The following is a 24,337-nucleotide window of genomic DNA, read 5'->3' on the forward strand; positions in this document are numbered from 1 at the left end:
GTCAACTAACTCACCAAATAAAATGCAATTGATCCTATTATTTCTGAGTATAACATAAGCAAAGATAAGGTTCTGTCACCATAACTTGTCAAGAAAACAATTTTAACTTAAACCTTTAAATGTGTATATAATACATACTCAAGGTCTTGAAGGATGATAATCAATCGCTTCGTCTCTTTTCCTTTGCTAGTGATCAAATCCTTAGGATCTTCCTTACCAACAACCTCTCCGATCAGATCTACACTTGTTATTAATGGTATTAGCTTCTGTGGAACATAAACCTAAAATTTTTTAAATGCATAGTCTACCCTATAAGTATATATGACACTCACCAAACATTTCAGAATCTAATAATTTGTCAGCAGTTAGAAAATCCACATAATACTTAAGGCAGAAAGCTTCAAGAAAAAAGCTTGGCTTCTTAACATGATTGACCAAAATCCTCTAGGAGAATGTCTATACCATCCTACTCACACCATTCTTCTCTTTATACTAGTGGTCGAACACAATAAAATTAGTCATTGTGTACACCTGAAACTCAAGAATGGCACCACGCCATTTTTTACTAATCCTGGAGAATAGTGCAACGGATTCTACTACCCTGTTTTAGCATTACAAACAAATTTGAAAATAAGTAATGTATTTTGTCTATTTCATATATTACACTACTATAAAAATATCAACAGTAAATAGAAAAAATATATATTTCAGTGTGAGAATGATAGTTTTACATTTTGGAGATTCATTTCAATCGACTCAATTTCTTTCTTATTGTATTTATTTAAAACCTTCCATATCCTAACAACATACACTTTGAAATGCTATTGAAATCTTTTTGGATTCACATCAATTACTAAATCAAATTTCTCTTCTATTTTTTCAGGTTCTGCATGAAGTTGATAGGGAGAAAGTGATAAGAAGAGATAACTTTTATAAAATGTTTATTTCTTTGATGTGCCATTTTTTTCTTTTATAAAATAGTTACTTTGAATAATTTAAATAGGTTATACTCATTTTGCTTGTAAAACATTTACTGTCCACACACATGACTTTATTATTTGTTTTCTCTTAGTGTTATTTGACAACTAAATAGCTATACACATGACTTTATTACTTGTTTTCTCTTACTGTTATTTGGCAACTAAATAGCTATACACTTATCATGTATAAAAGTTATACACTTGTCAAATAAAGAAACATGCACTAGTTGCTTATTATATATTAATAAATATAATGTTTGTCATCACGTTAACTTAAAATCAATTGTAACTCAAGTATATTATATAAGTGATGATGAGTTTTAATTTCTAATTTTAGCTTTTCTCTTATTCTACTAGTTTAAACTTTAAATTGACTTTAGATCTTTTCAATTTTTATTTTCACCTTATAATTTTAAAAATATAAAATAAAAAATTAAACATAACATATCAAAACATGTGTTACTAGAGATTATATAACAAAAAAGTCATAAGACATTAAAACTAAGATGATACTTCGTAAGGATCAGACACAAGTTTAAATTTAAGAAAAACACAAGAGAATAATTTGAAATGTTCCAAACAGTACATATCTATTGTGATTTTTAGTAAACTACACATGTAATTTAGTAGTTATCTTATTAGGTCTTTTAACTAAATAGTAAATGTTCAATTCCTCACCCTTTACATTTCATGGCTATCAATTGACTCGGTTTCTGACGGAATTTACAAATTGTTACTATAACACTTACTAGTCATAGAACAGATTTTGCCAACTCAAAAATAAATAAATAAATAAATAAATAAAAGGAAAATCATCTACACCAACTATTGCCTCATGTGAGATGTGACCTTTAAAAATAAAAGAACCAATTTCATTTATTTGAGAATTGTTGAAAAAATTTCATACAAACATAAAATCTTGGACACAAAATCAGTTGAAGAGGTTTCTATTATTCTATACACAAACTCTGCAAGCAAATGGACCACAACCTTCTGCAGTAAACTTCTTCACCTTTCTCTGCCTCAAGATAACTTTGACTTGGATGAATAAATAAATCATTGAATCTGCTACCATTCATCTTTAGACCAAAATAGATCAAGTGCATTCAGCTGATTCACTAGAGTTCTTGTGTCATGAACCAAAGACAGAAATGCCTTTTTGAACTGCGGTGATCACGAATCAATTTAAACGTCTAAATCGCTACGTTCAAATAACTTGGGCAAGGAGAAAATGTGTAAATGTGTTACATAGAATTGCCTTACCTAGCTATTAAGCTCTAAAAACTGCATCGGTTGCTGGTTTAAGCATCACATTATTAACTTCATCATTAAGTTGATCTAGGGGAAAATAGGTGAAGAAAATTTTAGTGAATTATCTTCTTGAATGCATAACATTATTCTTTTTTTTAATTAAAATTACCAGAGGGTGTTGTCTGAACGAAAAAGCAGGCCCCAATAACAATGTAGCATAGAAGGAGAACAAGGCCTTTCATGTAGTGAGAAGTTCCATCCTATAGAATATAAACCATAGGAAGGGTTAATATCATTGAAAAAATTGAACATTATTATACACCAAATTGTTAATTAGTTATAGGTTTAATTACTCTATTAGTTCCTATAGTTTCATCAAATTTGCAATTAGATTCTTATACATTTTTCTTTTCAATTGGATTCCTACACTATTTTCAAATTTATAATTAGGTCTTTTCGTGTCAAAAATATTAAAATTAATGAAATATTCCTCCGAAAAAATATGTGATTAAAGATCTAATTAGGTTCTTAATTGTGAGTACGTTTAATTTGTGAAAAAATATTCCGTTAACTCTAACGTTTTTTACACTAGTAAAGACCTAATTACAAAAAGCAGTATAGGCCCAACTGAAAGAAAAAAGGTATAAGAACCTAAACTATAGGGATCAACAAAATAATTAAACTTTGGTTATATTATTATACCTGTAATGTAAAGGCTGTGACAATTATTGCCAAAGCAAGAGAACCTGTCTCCAAGAGGTTGAAGTTGAGGTCCATTTTTATGCCAAGAATCCAACCAACAATCACACACACTGGAACCTAAATATATTATAATTAAATTTTTCATGATATAATATATAAGTCTAAAACACAATTTATTTTCATAATAAGCTTAACTCTTACCACAAACATGCTAATCTGAGTTGCAGACCCCAAAGCAACACCTAATGTGATGTCCTGCAGAAATTTCATATTAGTTTCAAGCTAATTAAAAAGTAAGTATGAAATCTAATATATTTTTCTATGTTCTAAGTTTTTCTAACCAGTTTGTTCTTGAAAGCAAATATGACAGCTCCAGCATGTTCGGCGGCATTGCCAACGATTGCCAGCAAGATTATGCTGATGAAACTCACAGACAAACCCCATGAATTTGATGCATCCTGTTCGGATTGAGATTGAAATTTTAGTTATAAAAAGTGATATAGATTTTTGCATGTCCTATAGGAAAATAAAAGATAGCTCCATCAAAGTTCACAACATCTATAACTGACAATCATTTGCACACTAATTAGGGATTCTAAAATCAATAATCAACTGCAACATTGTTCACCAAAATATTCATATTTAAACACTAATTTATAGTTTGCGCGCAATATTGTACAGACAGTAAAAGTAAAAAGTATTGGAAAACTTTCAAGTATAGCAGTACACAGGTGTTTCAGTGATTTTTAACCATTGATCTTAATTATAAAATATATATATATAATATATATAATTAATATCAACTATTAAAATTTACTGAAATACCTGTGAATCGAATGAAATTGAAGTCGATTACCTCTATAGTCTGCACCACATATTCAGACAACAGAGCAATAATTGCAGTCATTCCAACAAGCCAACCAATCCCACTCCAGAAACCTATCACTGCTTCTTCTGAATCATTTTGACCTTCATCATCATTCTAAACCAAACCATGATCATAACTAATCAGTTAATTGAACTTTCACAAATCTCAGAATCACAGTTTAATTAAGAAGAGCGACTTGCATACATCTACTTGTGCTTCGAATAGTTGCCGGTGAGTCCAAAGTTGGAAGGCAATGTAAGCACAGTAAGCACACAACATCACAAGGCTAGCAGCTCTAGACACATTCAAGGATGCCTGGGCCACCACAGCCGGTGAGCCGCTGCCATATCTGAACAGCAGTGGGAGCATGTGGCACAACAATGCCAGAAGCAGCATAAGAGAGTTCACATCAGCTTGCCTCTGCAAATTAATTAAACAGCAGCCAAGAAGAAAATTGCAAACATTATTAATTTTGTAATCAAATCTACAAAATCAAAACTAAACACACACTTACATCCAAGTTAAACCCCAAAGTTATCCTTCAGATTGGTTGCATACACTAAAATAGTCCCAAGATCCCAATTGGATCAATTACATCTTTGAGATTGACAAAAGTGCATCATGTTAGTCCCTTCGCCCTTTCTATCAAGTGACTCGCCAAACCGTTAGTGTTGGCCCACCGTGGGGAGTTCTTGGCCACCGAAAAAGACTTCCACGAAAAATTAAGTGAGAGAACATAAGATGAAAAGACACCAGATCCAACATAAAACCTTAAGGCATCAAAATTAATGGGTCTCTTATCTTGTAAACTCTTCACTTCTTGTTTTCTTCAGTGTGAGACAAATTCCTTATACTCCTTGCACTTGCTACTTAACAGTTAGGGACTGATGTGTTTGCCAATGTCAAAAAGATAATTGGTATAATTGGAATCTCGATGATTGTTTTAGTACACGCAGTCTATCTTAGAGACGCTTTGGGCTTAACTCCTTACTTCCTTAACAATACAGCACTATAAATAAGATAAAAAACAATGAAAAATGTGCAGTTATTTCATAATAGAAGGGAATTGCATGGACTTACTCTGTCATATTTTTGCTCCTGCCTAAGATTTGCAATGCCACCACAAAGTAGGGAAGTGCCAAGAACCAAAAGAAGGTTTGAAAGTACAGAACCAAGAAGAGAATACTTGACCACAGCAATTTTGTTGTTACTAAGTGCAAAAATTGCTATGATAAGCTCTGTTGCATTCCCACATGTAGCATTCAGAAGTCCTCCAACTATAATCAAATAAATATCAACAACATTATAGTAATTACTCATTACTCATAATCAATTAATTCTAATCTTAAAATCAAGTATTAATTTTGCTGCAAACTCGCACATACCTGTGGGACCAGTGTAACAAGCCACTTGCCTGCCATATTTTGAAGCAACAGATTCAAATGGAGAAAACAAAACAATAATCAGTATTAGATAAAAACATTTCACAAGAAAGAGGAAAAGAGAAATTGAGAAGAATGCAAGAAGCAATTGAGTGTTGTTATCTTACTCAGTCATGAAGCTGACTCTTTCAGCAAGTACGGTTAAACCAAGTAAGCTCAAGGCAAAAACCCATGGCTACATGCAACAAAAAGAGAACAGTCATGTGAACAAGTCATAACACTTTTAACCAAAAGAACATTCTCTCTGAATATATAATTATGTATTTGTGTATTATGAAATTAAAGTAACATTTTGATAATAAAAATTATTATTTATACATTAAAATTAATTATAATACACATATTATTTAACTTATTTTTAATGTATATTTTTTATTTTAATATATACTTTATATTAATAATTAATTTAATGAGTAAATTTTAGTGTATAAGGAACATGTTTGTATAAGGAACAGTTATTGACATAGCATTAGCATGGGACAACTATTATTATCAAAGTTTGTAACATTAGATTCGACCACCAAAGAAACTTCAGAAACGGAACATTCTAGAAGGAATTTAATTTGCACTTAATAAAATTCATTTGAGAGAGAGAGAGAGAGAGAAAGATTTTTGCCATCTGACAGATTCTTTGTGAATGTTTTCTGCCTTATATTTCTGATATATCACAATGTCAAATTGTCAATTTCCAATTTTTTGTCTGTTCAACATTTCTTATTTCCAATTGATACAGGTCACTTGTTTTAATATGTTCTCATCAACCTATGCACCGCAACCGCAAAAATAATACTGAATAAATAACAATCATATTAGATATATATCAAAAATTAACCATTCGTATAAAATATTTTTTAATAAATAAATATATAGGAAAAAAAAAAGAAAAATTAGAGAACATTATAATAAAAATGCAATATAATAGATAATAAGTACTCACTCTTGCAAAACCAAAACAATGGGCAATGATAGCAAGAGGAATTGATGGGAAGAGAATGAAAAGCTTGGTTCCAAGAAAAACCTCTTGCAAGTTAGCAAGAAAGTTTCTGAGGAATCCATAGGGAACCTTTGAAATAACAGTGAGTTCAGATTTTTTCCTCAAAGAAGATGATGACATGTTGTGTGCTGTTCTTCCATGTCTCATATCCTTGGTCAACACCTTTGGATTCCCATTTTCCAATAGCCATGGCGATTCTTCATGGCTCCTAGACCCCATTCTTATTATTTGAATAATAATTTATTATTAATTATTCTTCAAAAATCTAAGGGGGTGATGAGGAAGAAAATTCTCTAGAGATAATAAGAGGACAAATCGAAGGGAAACTACTATTACTACTATTACACCTACTATATAAAATAAGATACACATGAATCTGTGTGTGAGAATATATATAATAAAATAATTATGTCATGAAATGAGAATGGAGATGGTGGAATGGCAGTCATCAGGCAACTTCGAGGAAGTTTCGTAGTTTTGATTAGTTGTTAATTGCTGTGTATTAGGAAAATTCATCAATAGAAAGAAACGGTACGGTGAATTTCGACCCAAAAAAGAAAAAGAAAAAACGGTACAGTGAATTAATTAGTGGTGATTGCTATAATACTAAAAGTATTTCTCTAATTTATTATAAAAAAATTAAAAATTAATATTTAATGTTAAAAATATAAAAAAATTAATTATTATATTTAAATTTTATCATAAAAAATAAACTAAACAAAAAATTAAACATTGGGTTATAGAAACTATAAAATTTACCTTAATTACTTATATGAAAATAGTTAAATAGCGCTTATTATTTTTCCTATGTTATAGGGGTGTATCACAAAATAATGTGAAAAGAGATGAAATTTATATTGCTGTGAAGTTCAGAAATCGGTGCCTTCGATTTTTTATATTTTTTAATTTTTTTAACAAACGATCACAAATTAAATAGTCTAATTTATATTTTTGAAAATTAAAAAAATTTTAACATTAGAATTAGACCCTTTAATTTATGTTTTTTTAAAATAAAAAAATTTAAAAATATAAATCAAACTTTAATTTATTTTTTTTCAAATAAATCAGACTATCTAACTTAATTAATATTAATTTAAAAAAAATTAACGTCATATAAAAAGAATACCAAAATTTTTAATAATAACAATGTATTACATATATTTAATTAATATAAAAAAATTAGCCGTGGAGTCCCGACTATTTTACGTCTATTATTTTAACTTTTTTTTTTGTTTTTCAATTTTAAAAGAGAAATGTTATTAAGTCAATATTTTATTTTTATATCATTAAAATTTAAAATTTAGTATTTAAAATTTAAAATTAGTTAAGTATTAATAAAAAAATATATTTTATTAATCATGTAAAATTATTTTTTTTAATATATTAATATTTAATTTGTTTAAGTTTTGTTGTTTCAAATGTGTTTCAATTATTCGTTTAAAAATATTACTAATATTTACTAATTCTCTAAGTTGACATGATACATCAATATAAAATTGTCACTTTATATTTTGTACAAAAATAATTAAAACATATTAAAACATGAGCGATAACATACAGTTTAACACTAAAGTAATGAAACCTAAAAATCAAATTGAAATAAGATATAAAAATTGACGACAAAAATAATATTTATTATTTAATAATTTTATATAAATAAAAATTATATTTATAACAACCTTAAAATATATTATTTGTATTGAAACTCACTTAAAAATTAAAATATAATAATATTTTTATTAAAAATAAAAATTATGATAAGTATAATATAAAAATATTTTTAAGATGCATCATTTTTATTATATAAAACTAACTTGGATGTCTTTGAAAATATTTGTAAATAATTTACTAATATATTTGTTTTTATAAAATTGTTACTATAATGAATGAGTTTCAATAGACATGGTGTATATATTTTAAAATATTTATAATATAATTGTTATTATAACAATATCTACTTAATCATAAATATGATTTTTGTTCTCGAGACTTATATTTAGTTTTAATTTTATCTTTAATATTTGATTTTATTTTTAATTACTCATAATATATCAATATGTTTTAATCATATCCCTAAATGTGGACCATACATGACAACGATATGCAGATTTACACTTACACATCACATGTCATCGTAGAATTATAACTAATTAATTATCAACACACCTCTTTTACCCTCTTTTTTTTTTCTATTTGTCTTTGTTATTTTCTTTATTTATTTTTTTTTTCTTTTTTTCTTTGTGACTTATTTTGTTTCTTAAATAAATATAGTTCTTTTATTTTTTATTACCACAAAATTCTATTTTCTATTTTCGTACTGTAAATGTTGTTGTTGTTTAAATATTATGTCATTTAAAAATTAAATTAAAACTATTTTTTATAATAATTTAAAAACAGATATTATGATAGATAACTATATTGATATTAAGAATTTATAAAAAAAATTATGTCAGTAATTTGATTTTTTTTACTTGTTTCTAATTATAGTTAAATTTTAATTAATTTTAATTTTTTATTATATTAATTTTAATTAATTTTTTTTTTTTTAAAGTTAGACGAATTAATTAACCGACTCACCAATTCACTAGAATTCTATAAAGCGAAGCAGCCTATAATTATTTTGTCCTTTTTAGGTCTTTAGCGGGACAGGATGTGCTAAGGGACCTGCTTTGCACACCTTTATAATTTGTTTGGATATAAGGAAGAAAATAAAAAAAATAAAAAAATAAAAAAATAAAATTATTTATATATTATTTGAATAAAAAAATAAATAAAAAAATAAAAAAATTTATTTAAATAAAAAAATTATAATAATATAAAATTATATTAATATCTTTATAATAAAATAAAGTATAAATATTTTTATTTATTTATATTTTATTATATTTTATGAATATTATAAAATATTATAATTTTATAAATTATTTATTTAATATATATATATAATGTTTAAATATAAATTTTTATTATAATAATGTATTAAAATTATTAAAACTAAATTTATATTAATAATTATTATTAATAATAGAATTAGGAATAATATTGTAAATACATCAAAAGTAACATTTTTTTCTTGTTTTCTTACTTCTCATGGATGAAAAAAAATTTTTGTTTTCTTTTTTTCTCATTTTATTTGATATCCAAACAAATAAAAATAAAATTTTCATTCATTTTTTTTTTGTCACTTTTTTTTTATTTTTTTTTAAACCAAACATAGTGTTAATTCTAGTGATTGTTACAGGCAGTTATTATTCAGATCAATTGTTAAAAACTTAAAATAGCATTATTCTTCTTAAATTTAGCTACTAACTTTTACAATGACATAAGTTTATAAATTTAGAAATTTAAAAGTTATATGTCATGAAATATAAAATTTTAACTGGTAATAATATTAATCATATTATTTGACATCATTTAAATAAATATGATACTAATAAATAAAACTATCACAATTAAATTTTAACAAAGACAAATCTTCATAAGTATACTATCATTAATGAGAATTGTTCTACTTTTAAGACAAATACTATTTTTTCTACTTTCACGGATTGAAACTCCATTTATTAACGATCTGCCACTAGCCAATGAGTTATTACATACACAAGATAAAATTTAAAATTTTAATACTTACTTAAATAGACGAGTGAGATAACCACTCTACCAATCCAAATCAGTTAAGACAAATATTAATTATTTTTAATATTTTTAATATTAAAAATAATTAAACTTTAACTTTAACTATAATTTTATAAAATATTTATATTAATAATTATTATATATAATTTCTGTTTAATCTCTTTTAATAAAAAAGTTTATATATTTTTATTAATTGTCCTATACAGTGTAAACATATACTAGTTCTTAAAAATTTGTGGACTGGATACACACGTGGATTATTAACACGTTGATTTGACTGTTTATAGTAACGTACAAGCACAATTGCAAAGCCACTATAGTCTGTACGGCCATGCAAATGCAATATGTAGTCAAGTTGCTTAAAATAATTGTCCTGTTTTTTATCTAAGTAAAAAGTTAGTCGAGTTATTATCCATTTCAGAACAACTACATATTCTTTAAAAATTATCTTTTATTCAATTTTTAAAAAAATAAAAAATAAATAATTTTTGGAATTTTTTGAACAATCAGTATAAAAATGAGTATAAAAAATTAAAATAATATATTGTTAAATTTAAATATTAATCAAAGATTAAAATCTAAAAGACAAATAATATTTTTATTAATATAAAATATATATTAGAATATAAATACATATTAAAAATAATACTTACATTTATATAAAAATATAGCAGTGATTAATTTGGCTAATTTTTTTTGTTATATTTTTAGAAAACGTATTATACATAGATATAAATAATGGGTGTGTTTTTAAATAATATGAAAATATTTTTTAATTTAAAAATACAAATCGAAAGCAAGTTTTTGAAAGGTATGGAAGGAAAACCGAGGCTCCAATTTGTGGAATGACAAATTAAATTTGGAGGGCTTTTTTTGTTTGAAAGTTGAGAAATTGGTGGGTTAATTTTGGGGTTTTAAAAAATAAAGAAAATTAAAAAATTTAATACCGATCCTTTGATTTGTGGTCTCCCTAAATTGGATGATCTGATTTGAAATTACTTTTGAATTCAATTCAAAGTAGTAAAATTGATTTTTGTCTTTTATATCAATTTTTACAAGTGTATTTTTTATATTGACTGTTTGTTAATTATTTTTTTTTCTCTTTTGCAATATGCCTAAATCACATAGTCATATTTATTTTCGATTATCTTTGTTGGATCAAAAAGTCTAACAAATTTTCACCAACCTTAGGATATATAGGTCTTATTTTGAGTATGTTGGTGTCAAACTGAATTTTTTGAATCACCATCGCATTGACAACAAACTCCTCAAATTCAGTAAAGTTTGAGGTCATCTCACAAGAATTTTTGCCAATTTTTGTATCTAGTATTTTGTTACGTAATCTTAACTCATTTTTAATAATTTCCTTCTTTGGGAATACTTTTCTTCGACAAAATTAAGAGATTGACACATAAAATGAGACTTGTCTTTTATTTCAACTGTAAACACATCATTTTCGACCTTTATTCAAAATACATCACACAACCAACAAAAACTACTATTTTTTCTTCAAAAAAATTCTCATCTTCTTGCTCTTTTCATTTTGAAACCTTTTGATCTATCAGACATTATCTACCAATTGAGTAAAGTCAATAAATTGTTAGTTAACTAGCTTATTTCTAATTTTAAAGTAAAGCTCATTAATTAATTTCTTGACAATTTTATACGTTGGGATCAAATTATAGCACTTATTTCTCATATTTTTTTAATCGAATAAGATAATCTTCTATCATCTCTGCCTTGAATTTTTTATTAAGAACAAATTAGAGAGTGTAATTTTTAGTTCTCCTCTAAAAATTTAAATGAAAACTCTTCTCTAATTATTTCCGCTGTAAATTTGAAAACCAAGTGAAAGCATTCACAATCAACAAAAAAGAAAAGTATCTCATTTTTAGTTGCTCATTACTAGATAGAACTCCGACTTCGACTGTGTAGCGAGCTACATACTCGACAGTCAACTCACCACTTTCTACTGAAAATTTAGCAAGTGATTTTGGGACTTTGACCCTTGTAGGAAGTTCTGCTTGCAATACATGATCAGAAAATAGAGATATAGAATATGGTTGGTGAGTCAACTTTACGTTGAAACCTACCTTATTTAGCATATGCCTGACAGTTTATGAAATATGCTGCATTAACTTGTGCAATGTCACATTGGGTAAACTGATTTTGTCGAGCACCATTCACTATATCATCAGGGTTTTGCCCCCTGTTAATTATTACAGGTGCTTGACGACTTTCCAAATGAGGTTGATGACCTCCTAGTGAATTTGGTGTCTTATAGTTATCCTGGACTGCTCTAGTAACTTCATTCATCTACCTTGGTACTTGTTCAAACTTAGCATTATTATTTTCTATCAATGGGTTTAAAACAGTTGTTATTTGTTGAGTCAACATATTGATTAAACTATGATTATTTTCTGTTATTTGCTGTCTAAAACTTGCTAAAAAATCTACAGTGTTAAGCATAACTGCCCCTGACATTAGTAATTCTCTCAACTTTTCTGAAACAATGAGCTTTTACGTATTTCAATATATGTTGACGGCATAACGGAGGTCAACCAAGACACCTTCATTTGTGTCTATAATTGAATTGACAATTCAATCTGAGCTGATGTTTTTCCTATATATGACTGCGTTCACATTGACAAAATACTTTGTTGAGGTAGTTGTGATATCATGGATTCCGATATCATCAGTCTCAAATAAGAAGGATTGTCCATCATATATTGATAGAAGTATGGGTTGTATCCTTGTACAAAATCTTGTGGATTTATTCCAATAATTGAGTCGAATGAACATTTATATATACCACGGGAATAAGTAGATTAGCCAAAAATGACAAATATTGAGGTAATCTATATATAGGCCAAGTACTCGGATTTATTTCGACTACTTTAGGAGAAACCACTGAAGACACATTTGTGTTGTTCATATGCCTAGTCGGACTTCTAGCAAAAGTCATAGGCATTTGTATCGATTCAGTGACTTGTAGTTGTAGATATAGTACTATTTTTTCAGAGTCGTGGTCTGACCCTTCTATTGAAGAGGACAATTTAGATGACATAGAAATAGATGCGTTTAGACCACTGGTATAAATTTATCACTTCACAAACGTATACACAACAACCACTTTAGGCAACTAATCTTACCTAAGGTTCAATTGGGCGTGCCAATTTGTTTCGCCTGGATTTTGTTTTTTTCGACCTCGACAGGAGGTATCAACCAAGCTTGTATCAAAACCTCAATTCGGAAAGCAGATACAACTCCTCTTGTGGGGTTGCTCTTAGGATTTAGAGATCGCGCTCAATAGAAGTATAAAAACAAACAAAATAAATAATTATATAAAGCAAGAAATAAGAAAGAACAAGTGCAAATAATAAAATATTAAAAATTACAAGACTTGTATTAAAATATGCAGAAATTGATAACAGTTTAAATAAAAATAACAGAAAAAATAACATAACTGAAATGACTGAAAGAGAAAATGGAGTCTCCCAATATTTACATGGACTCGTGACTCATGTGTGACTAGAAATTATTAGAGTGAGTGATTGTGTGAATGAATGGAAGCTCCCCTAGCTTATTGAAACTAATCTTATTTATAGAGAAAAAAAATCTTAAGATAATTGATATAACATTAGACTTTAAATAAACTTGCTCTTCAAGTAGCCTTGAACTTTAAATAAACTTAGACTTCAAATAATCTTGAACCTCAAGTAATCTTAAACCTCAAACAAACTTGGATCTCATCAAGTAAATTTGGATTCTAAGTAGTTTTGAACCTTAAGTAAATTTAGATACCAAACATAAATAAATAACTTGACCATCAAACTTAATCTATTTTTATTTTCTTTAACTATAGTATGCTTCATGCATATATGATTTTCGACTTTAACTGTCGAAATTTTTTTGACATAATTTGGCACAATAACTTTAAATTAAAAATTGTGCTCAATTTTTAGAATGTAAAAAGATATTTTTAGGATTATATTTATGATAAAGAATATTTTTCTTTTTTCTTTTAAGATACACTAAACGTTATGTATATTTTATTACAATAATATTAGAAAGATAAAAAAAATCTAAAATTATTCTATTTAATATTTATTAATTATAATAATAATTAATTAATAAATATTAAATAAGGGAAGTTTGAATTATTTTAATTTTTTTCTTAAACATTATTGATCCGTTATATATTAATTTGCTATTGGCTTGCCCTAGATATATGCAACCTGCCTCATTTGTAATCTTGCGCGTTTGTTATTATATAAATAATAAAAATATTATTCATATACTAAAATTAATTATTAATATATTTGTATATTTATGTATAAATATATGTATAATTTAATTTATTTTAATATATATTTATATTTTATAATATACTTTTATATTAATAGTTAATTTTATTTGGTGACTGATTTTAGTATATACGTAGTATAATTATATAAATAATCATAGTATTCTTTTGTACCAAAGTACAAATGTAAATTGCAACAAACAAAGACATTGAAAGTGATAAGAAATTTCTCATAGTACAAGATAAATAGAATCACACCATAACGAGAATTGGGGGTACTTAGAATAATTACTGTAGTCTTTAGAGTTAAATCTCTATTCTCTTCACGTTATATATATTTTCGGACAAATTTTAAGTATATTAAATATATTAGTGGTCCAATAATTTTAACTGTTAATTTTAATTATAAAAAATATATATATATTATATATTAATTAAAATTAATTATTAAAATTATTAAAATATCAATATTTTGAGTACATTGAAATTTTTTTTTATATTTTTATTCATTTTTAATTATTAAAATATAATTATTTTTTATTTACTATAATATATAAAAATGAAAAATATAATCCAACAGACACATTACAATTGTTTATTGGGACAATAATAAAATATAAAATAAAATAGTGTTGTGTAGTATAAAAATTAATCGTAATCAGTTATTAATATAAAACATATATTAAAATATAAAATATATGTTAAAATAAGTTAAATAATATATATTTATATATAAATATATAATAATTAATTTTTGATATAAAAAATAGCATTTTTAAATTTTGATGAACATATATCACGTGTCCTAATGTAATTTCACAAAAACCTGTGAACGAGTTTTAATTTGGCAAAGAAACAAAGCTTAGTAGTAGTAGTTTTATTTAATGTATATATATTATCCTTAAGTAGGTACCGTCCTCCACTTCTTTCATTACTTGTTCTAGCCACAATTTAACTCATCATTTGAGTTTTTATTCTGACTTGATAAGATTTAATATAATATATATATAGGTAGGTACTTGCCAGGTGAACTCCATACTCAAATGTAATTATGAATCATCGAAAGGGTTCTATTATTTCTTGGTTAGGTTGAATCAGGTATATATTATTTCTTTGCGTATGATGGCCACATGGCAAAACCATATCATGGATTGTATTATTTTATGGCTGTCAGTTAATCAGTAGAAAAAAGTAGTTGAATGTGTCTATATTCTATTCCTTTAAATTATTTTGCACGGTATCTATTATTGCAAGAAATGATTAAACATAGATGATTATTATTATTATTATTATTGAGTTGCGATTTTTGCTTAAATACTGAAATGCCATTAATCAAGAAATTTTTAGTCCAACGTTTTAGTCTTTAATAATTTAACTATTAAATCAGTCAATTTATTTTTGTGTCAGATTTGTTTTTATTAAAGTCAAGAAATGTAGCTAAATTAGTGATGTTATTATTCAACATGACAAAAAATTTTAATTTCTTTTTAAAAATCTCAAATTATTAGTCAGCAGTTTTCTGAAATAAAAGGAATATAATAGACATGTTATCTATACAAAGATCATATTTTAGTCAAACTAATGTCGCAATGCAATAGGCAAATATCGAAGGAACTGTACATTTGTTTAACTGTTTTCCTTTCTATAGGTGTTTTGATTTTTGCGGTACATATTTTGATATGAGAGGAAAACATTCGAGAGAAGTTTGATATTCATAAAATTTTTGTAAATTTAAAAAGTGATCAAATCTATTTAATTTGGAAAAAAGACAAAAGTTTTTTATTGTGTTGCTACTAATTAAGATTTTTTATAACTAAATACTATTCTCAATTTACAATTAATATCTAGGATATTTATCTTCTAGTTTAAATATAAATCTAACGTTTTTATTGTTGTAAGTGTCTTTTGGTGTTTTTATGAAGAAAAGTTATTCTTCAATAAAAAAAGTGTAATATTGTTATTTAGCATGTCAAATGAATATAGCAAATATATAGAAATAGATTATTTTAATTGAAAAGTTTAATAGAATTTTAGGGTTAAATAACATCTATTTAATCTTAATTATAATATTTAAAATTTATTTAATTTAATATTTTTTAACAAGCAAACTCAATACAAAGAAGTAGAACGAAAGTAGAATAAAGTCACAAAAATTAACAACAAAAATAAAAATTAAAAGTTGTCTCCAATGTTATTTCTAGTATTGTCATCAGCAACAGAAGCAATCCAAACAACTCCACTTTATATAATCTAATAGAGTCCCGCTAGGGAGACAATGATATTTGTATACAATATGTACAATGGACTTTTTATCTAGCCCAATTATATTTGAAAATAATAATAAACACACAGTTAACCTAATTATAATTTCTAAATAAAATTACACCCAATTCACCTCCTTTTGACTGTATTACCCTACCACCAAAAAACCTCCTCCTCGCTGCTCACCAACCCCCACACCGCCGCCTAGCCGTCCAAATCGCAACCTGCAGCAGCTCCGGAAACACGTCTACATTGGAGACCCCCTGTTCGCGATCAAACCCGGTCGCTGGCGGCATCGGGATCGCACGGTCGTTCTTTCCTGCCGACCCGAGTTGCTGCGCCCAAGTGCCGCGCTTGTTCGCCCTCTCCGGAAGCATCACCGGTGCACAGTTTGCGGCTGCGTATCTGATCGTTGTTTTGCCAACTGACGTGTTCCAGAACCTCTTCGACCATCCACGGCGAGTTCTTTAGTTTCTTTTTTTCATGATTACTCATTGCAGTTGCTACTTATTTTATAGAGTGTTTAAGATGCTTAGTTTTCTGAAACTACATGGTGAAAAAGCAATAAATGGAATTTTATTATTTTGGAGCATGAGAAATTAGCTGTTGCTTGAGATTGTTGCAATTTATTTAACAGCTTCGCCGCCTGACGTGAACCATTTACCGGGACCAACGCGAACATCAGAACTATATCGTCGTCGAGCATCTACGTTAAGTGGGTTAGTTTCTTCCTTTCATGAAACATCATTCATCTTGCATTTTGTAATGTAGAGACTGTATGTTGCTTATTTGATTGATTTTACATGGTGAAAATGCAGTATATGGAATTTTAGTATGTTCGAGCATGTGAAATTAGTTGTTGTTTAAGATCATTGCAATTGATATAACTTTTGAACAGAAAAGGTGAAATAAGTTTGTTAATCTAGTTTAAATAACATTTTATTTTTCCGCCCCGTGTGGACCTTTGGATGCGATGTTACATAAACCAGCTAATCACCCAGCTAATCACTGGCTTCTTAATGTTGACCATAATGGGATGGTTACTTTAGTAGGGTATTGGATGTTCGGTGTTAATGATAGATTTTTTTTGTCCATTTAATTGGATGATTAGTTTAGTAGGGTATTGAATGTTTGGTGTTCATGATAGATATTTTTTGCCCCTTTAATTGGATGGATACTTTAGTAAGTAATTAGATGGTTGGTTTTCACAGTCGCATGTATTCATACTTTATTATAGTTTTCCTTTTATTTAAATATGCTTACTATATTGTCAACTGAAGGATTGAATCGGTTGTTTTTTTTTTTTTTGTTGATTCTTACCTCCTTCTACTTTTGATGAACGGAGAAGATTCACATACTATCTTACCTTACTTAATTGGTAGTTGAAGATTATATATACAACTATTTGCATGCTCTCATTTATTTTATTTATTATGATAAACCTAAGATACTAATTAATAAGCATAGAAGTCAATTACAGTAACAAATTTAGCTGAACCAAAATTCTTGGGTTTTAACACCAAATACATAGCTCCACTTCAATTGTTGGTTACTTTCTAGCCTGTTCAACTAGGGTTGATGTAGATTAAAAAAAATATATCCTCTTAAAAAAAAGGAAAAAGAAAAATAAATACCTGTAAAATAATAGTATATATAGCACAGAAAATATAAACATAAGTTCCATGCCTATTTGTCTGTTATAGGAAAGGCTACAACTAAAATTTGTGAGGTGCTCCAAGTGTTGAACGTTGAGCATTGAGCAGAGCAAAATACAAGGCATGCATAATAGCAAAGAAAAGGAACACAACTTGCACAACCACACACTGTTTAATTTGTCCCACACTAATAATATACAATCCAAATATGCTCATATTTTGTTCCCTTTCTTCAAATCCTATCACTTTCCAATGCTTTTAATTGGTTTTGGTACCTGTATCTATCTGAATTCTATGTATGTTAAAAGTATATATTATTTTAGTATATCTTAAACTGAAGCCAGCTTATTCTACTGTCTTAGTTAATGTTGTTCGTTTCTTTTTTCCCCTTCTAGATTCTACATTCATGAGTTTGGTCTTATAGGTTCATCCTCGCCATGTTGTTATATAGTGGTAATCAATTATAGTGTTAAATTGAGCTTATTTTGTTCTCAGTTGAAGGGTGAAGAGAAAGATATTCATTTATTTAGCTTATTACTTGTCTGAATAAGACCTAGAGTTTTAACTGAAAAACTAAATCATTTCTTAATTATGATTATGTGTACTGACTTTGGATATTAGTCTGAACATAGTTTAGAGTTCTAGCTAGAATCAATCATTGCTCTACCTTATTCTTAATTTCATACCTTGTTTGCATTTTGTAGTATATAGCATGCAATTTAATCTGTTTAATGTTTATGTATTTCTCATGCAATGAGTTTTAGTTGAATTTATTTTAGCATGAAAAAGTATAAGGGCCTTTTATGGTTTACAAACTTTTATAGTTGGTTGCAGTTACAGACTTCCATATTGTAAGACAGACGGTGAAGATAGGATTTATTTGTGCTGTCAAATTACCCTCTTTTTGTGGTTTATGATTTTGTTGAGTTTTCACTGTGAGTGGTGTAAAGAGACCTCATTATGAGACTGTACACTATAAAGGGGAGAAGAATGTTTGACCAACAACTGCAGAAGGAAAGGTAAAGCCTGTCGTGTACAAATACTTCCCTCTTTTTGAGGCAGTGGAGCACACTGCATCATAGAAAGTAGCCAACATTTTGAGAAGATATTGCTCGCTCCATGAATTTCTTTGTTCTGTAATACTGAACAATGTAAATGACAACATATTATAGATCTTCTAACTTTGTTAATCTTTATGCTATATATATGATCTCAAGAACCTATAAAACTGTGATTTACAATAAGGAAATATGTGCTTTTATTTGTGTGCAAGGGATTGGCAAAAAGTATAAAGAACTAAATGTTTGAAAAGCATTAAAAAAGAAGACAGGAAAAAGAGTATTAGATTGGACTATGTTTATTGTGGCCAAAAGTTGAAATATAACAGCACTAAACTACTAGTCATAGTGAGACTGAAGTCAATATCCAACTTAATTTTGCCATCAATTAATATACGTCAAACTGGTTAGAGACACAGAGCTACACTTTCTAATGTAATGTGGTTGCATGCATAAGAATACTGCTATTTTCTTGAATGTGTGGATAGGTGGCTATAGACTGAAAATAAAAATCTAGAGAAATTAGAGAGCAGAGTCAATTTCCTTATATGATCTCAAATAGGAAGTTACCGGCTATGTTCAGCGACCACTAATCCTAATTTGCCTTTAGTCACGCGTTTATGAATACAGTTACAATTTCTTTATTAATTTATTTTTTCCTCTAAAAGAAACATAATAATAAATAGAACATCCAAAATACAATAAAAATAACCATTGGCCTACCTAGTAAAATGAACATCTGGCCTATTTTAGTTTCTCTCTTAATTTTTTGTTTACATCAACGCAATAGGGTCATAAATTATACTACAAATTGTATACCTAAAGTAATAATCCAATTTAGAATGAAAAGCACCATCCGCAATCATACTAAAATAACCATTCGAATACCTATTAAGCTAAACATCCAGTATAATTTAATTGCATATAGTTGAATCTAATATTAACAACTAAACATCCACTTAACAATAAAAATAATCATCCGTATACCTAGTAAAATAAACATCCTTCATAATTTAACTGTATTTACATGAATCCAATACAACCAACTAAATACTTAATAATTATATTCCAAATATCTGACATTCTTCAAATTGGTGACAGAACTAAAACAATAAAAAAAACTAATATAAATCACAATATTAGTGACATGAAAAATATAATAATAATAATAAAAACCAATCTATTAATGTACAACTTCAAATTATTCTTGGCAGAAGCTACTGCTACAGGCCTTGGTTGACCAATATTAATTATTGAAAGGATTAATGTACAACTTCATACATACATCAAAGAAGCCATTTTGATCACTCCATATTTTCTGCTGCTTTTCGAGTACCTAGATGTCTTGTGGTGTACGTGGATAAAATTATTAGAGGGTGAACCTTGGCATAACAGTAAAGTAGTTGCCTAGTAAGTTGAAAGTGATGGGTTCAAATCATAAAAAAGCCTCTATTCTTGCAATTATGGCTGCATAAATCTTTCGTTCACAATTGCCACTAAGTGAGAGTCTCTGTACTAAATTTCACCTTTTTATTTGGATATGATAATAATAAAAGGGTAGTTCAGTGCACAAATATCTTGTGCTATTGCACCTGATAATTGCATCAATGGTAAATTTGGAATAAGACGCCACAAGACTTTTCTTCAAGCACAGTTTCATACCAAGAATTCAGCGCACTAATGGACTGCACATTGAGGTGATAAAAGTAGTAAGATTATTTTAGAAACCCAAAGAAAGTATGGACAATGAAACGATTTGCCAACTTGAAAGCTTAACTTGTTAACCAAGTTCATACTAATAATTTACCATCATAATTCCAATTACTTTTAGTCTGGATTCTCCATTTTCATCAGAAAAATTTTTAAGGTTTATTCCAATACCAGTTTAAATAAAAGAAAAAAAACAAACCCAGGAACCAGGACACAAGCGGCGGAACCTGGTTGTGATTTTTGTTGCTTCGTGTAGAGGACGTTGGGCATCGGGTCAGCGAGGGGTAGCGATGGTACGAGGGGACGAGTCAGCAACGGCGCGAGGGAGTGGCAGCGATGGTGCTGGAACTGGCTTCGTGTGGGATAGAGTTGTCGGCACTCCAGGTGAAGTGCAACTTCTCGATGCAGAGCAGTGTCGTTGGAACTGGTTCGGAGATGGCGACGCGACTGAGTGGACTCTGGCGGTAGAATCAGGTGAAGTGCGACTTCTCGAAGCAACCCTTGCAACGGTGTTGCACGGTCCTTCGCAGTGCGCACCGCAGTGTCTCCCAAGATTATTGGCGATGGCGGCTGTTGTGGGTTGCGGGGTGACACCGTTGAGAGAAGGTGAGAATTTATGAAAAGCAATTTCCTGTAAATGGGGAAGAGGGTTGACGGTTTTCAATTTTGCATTATTTACTGTATAGAATTCTTATTTAGATTGAATTTGAAATTTGAAATAAATGATAATTAATTACTCTAATTATCATTTGATTTTAATTACAAAAATATCCTCATTGTATATATTGTATAGTAACTATATTGGCTCCTCATACTTTTCCAATCTAATATATTGTTGGTTCCTTTGTTTATAAATGTTTCACTTTAAATGATATTTTTTAACATAAAAAAAGTGTATTATATATAAATCTCACATTTATCACAGATAAAATTTATAAATATGAAATGTTTCTCACTTCATAATTTATTTTTAAAAATTGAGTTAATTAAGTATACTCAATTTTAATTTTAATATATACCACACCTTTATGATTAAATCTTAGAAGAGATTTTCTTTGTGTAAATATATAATCATAAGAGAAGCAGTAAATGGCTAGAGGTATATACAATGTCATAAGAGTTAAAAAAATTAAAATGATTGAAATAATCGGAAACCAAATAATTATAATTGTCAGTTCAAGATCACAGTGCATATAATCACTAAGTTCAATTGCAACCATATGTCCGTGCAGAACAGCAGAGAGAAAGTATGATGAATAAATAATCTTTATCAGAAGATAGGAATAATGCAAGGGCATTGATAGTGTAGACCATAATGTACCGATTGTCTCTTTTTTTTTTATGGTACATGTGCGTTTGTCGTCTGTCCAAACTAATCAATTATTCAATCAAATAGATAAAATTAAAATAAAATAAATCTCGTAAATAAAATTAAAGAAAATAAAATTTCTTGAAACCACATAGATAATTAGATAGTTAACAAAAGAATCTTGTGGTCATTACTTGGTCAATATCTAAAATATATAATAGTTAAAATTTTGATTTAATTCTTAACATACATATATATTTTCTTTTTGTTTTGTGGGTGGAAAGTCAATGTTTCTATTATAGCCACCATGTGTCCATGTTTCATAATTTTAACAATAATTTGTCCTATAATATATATCCCATGTACTTATCTCACTGTCACTAAGTTTGTAAGCCTCGAGAGGCTCAACATAACACAGTGACATACCAATCCATGTCAGTGTATGTGTCCTTTGTTGCATGTCCTTAGCTAACTTCTCAAACTCCTTATTCAGCTTCAATTCATCATACCTATCATCATGATTCATGAATATCATCATCACTTCCTTATCCAAAATATATACACATTGATTATACGAAATCACGTTTGTATTTAAGTGTTACAGGATTTTAAGTGTTCTAATAATTATTTTCATTGTTTTTAATCTCATATACAATTTATAATTGAGATTAATGACTAATAAGATTCCTATTTCTAGAAATAAAAGATATAGTTGATCATTTTTTTTAAATAAAAAAGAAGTCGACTTATAAACTAATTTCAAAATTAAAACCAAAATAAGCAACAATTATGTTTATATAGTAAACAACTTTCCGCTATGAAAATAATCAAATAATGATTCAGATCTTGTCCTAGTTTATGCTTAATTAGTGAATCCATGTATAGCATTTTGTCTTCAATATATGACTAGTAGTTTGAAGTACCTATCCGAATATCTGGATGCTGTAGTACAAGATCACACATCACTTTCACCGTTCTAATAACCAACAGCCACAAAATATTTACATGCACAATTGCATGCATGCCACCACCACTTCCACTTGCATGGTGTTCTGAAAACTGAAAAGCCTCCACACGTGCATGCATATACACCTTCTACGAAGCTTCCTTCTTTTCCCTTCAAAGGTAACATGTTCGTTATTACCATGTCACCCTCTTTCTTCTTGTCAAGCTTAGATCCGTTTAATTAAGAATAAAAACACAAGTCAAATAGGTTTGATGAATAACTTGTTTCTTTTTTCCCCTTAATTAACGAGGGTTAAAATTTATTTAGGTGTTATTAGGTTGTTAAATTTTTTTTATTTTTTAATGCATTTGATAAATTTTAATAGTAAAATTAAAAATATTAAAAAATAATTTTTTAAAGTTATAATTTACGTTTTTTTAATCTTTTTATTTAAAAAATATTTTAAAACATAATAAATAAAAAATATTTTTATATTATTGTTACCAAATATAATTGATAAATAAAAAAATATTTTTACATAAAATATTCAAAATTCAAATTATTTTTATTTTTTTTTAAAATATTTAAAAATTCATTTCTTAAACTCTAAACCAACATCATTTTTCAATAAATTAAGTACTTATTTAAATAAGTTTTTTAAAAAAATTAATAATGACAATTTTTTATTTTTGTCTAATTTTATAATATTTGAATAAAGATATTTTTATCATTATAAAAAATGAAGATTAGTTTTGTTAATATTTTTGTTAACATTTTAAAAAATCAGATCCAATTTTAGTAGATTTTCCTTTTGATAAACATAAATTAACTTTAAAAATTATTTCCTTAGATATTTTTAAAAGAATTTTTAATTTTCAAAAACTACGAATACATCTTCATAACCTTTTTTATTTATCAAATACAAAATAGAATGTTAGTGTTACAAAATACATGTATAAATTTGTTTTCTTATTTTGGATTGTTTGAACATCATTCTAAAGAAAAAATTAAATAATATTTTTTTAACTGCCTCTTTTATAAAAATAAAAGTAATTTTATATTTAAATATCTCATGTAAAAAATTTTTTTTTATTAATTATATTTGAATAAAATAAGATAAAAATACTTTTTTTTAAAAATATAAATTATAACTTATACAAAAAATTATTTTTCTAGTCTTTTTACTTTTACTATTAAAAATTTACCAAACACACTATA

General features: G+C 27.5%; 1 protein-coding gene across 2 annotated transcripts; it reads right to left on the reverse strand.

Moving 5' to 3' along the window:
• Positions 1-1,830: 1,830 nt before the first annotated feature.
• Positions 1,831-6,731, reverse strand: LOC112750257 (vacuolar cation/proton exchanger 3). Of its 2 annotated transcripts, none has more exons than XR_011873884.1 (12): positions 6,181-6,731; positions 5,351-5,418; positions 5,187-5,215; positions 4,882-5,078; positions 4,006-4,221; positions 3,790-3,915; positions 3,275-3,391; positions 3,135-3,188; positions 2,934-3,043; positions 2,401-2,491; positions 2,244-2,318; positions 1,831-2,144 (listed from the first exon to the last, which is right to left on the reverse strand). XR_011873884.1 is itself a non-coding variant. In XM_025798895.3 (12 exons), the coding sequence occupies exons 1-11, from the start codon at positions 6,454-6,456 to the stop codon at positions 2,251-2,253; spliced, it is 1,359 nt and encodes a 452-aa protein (XP_025654680.1). In that variant the 5' UTR covers positions 6,457-6,615; the 3' UTR covers positions 1,831-2,144; positions 2,244-2,250. The 2 variants fall into 2 exon arrangements, 1 of the variants encoding a protein (XP_025654680.1); XM_025798895.3 differs by having other exon boundaries at positions 2,934-3,050; positions 6,181-6,615.
• Between the last annotated feature and the right edge of the window lie 17,606 nt (positions 6,732-24,337).

The sequence above is a fragment of the Arachis hypogaea genome, chromosome 2, assembly GCF_003086295.3.
Source record: "Arachis hypogaea cultivar Tifrunner chromosome 2, arahy.Tifrunner.gnm2.J5K5, whole genome shotgun sequence".
Classification (NCBI taxonomy): Eukaryota; Viridiplantae; Streptophyta; class Magnoliopsida; order Fabales; family Fabaceae; genus Arachis; species Arachis hypogaea.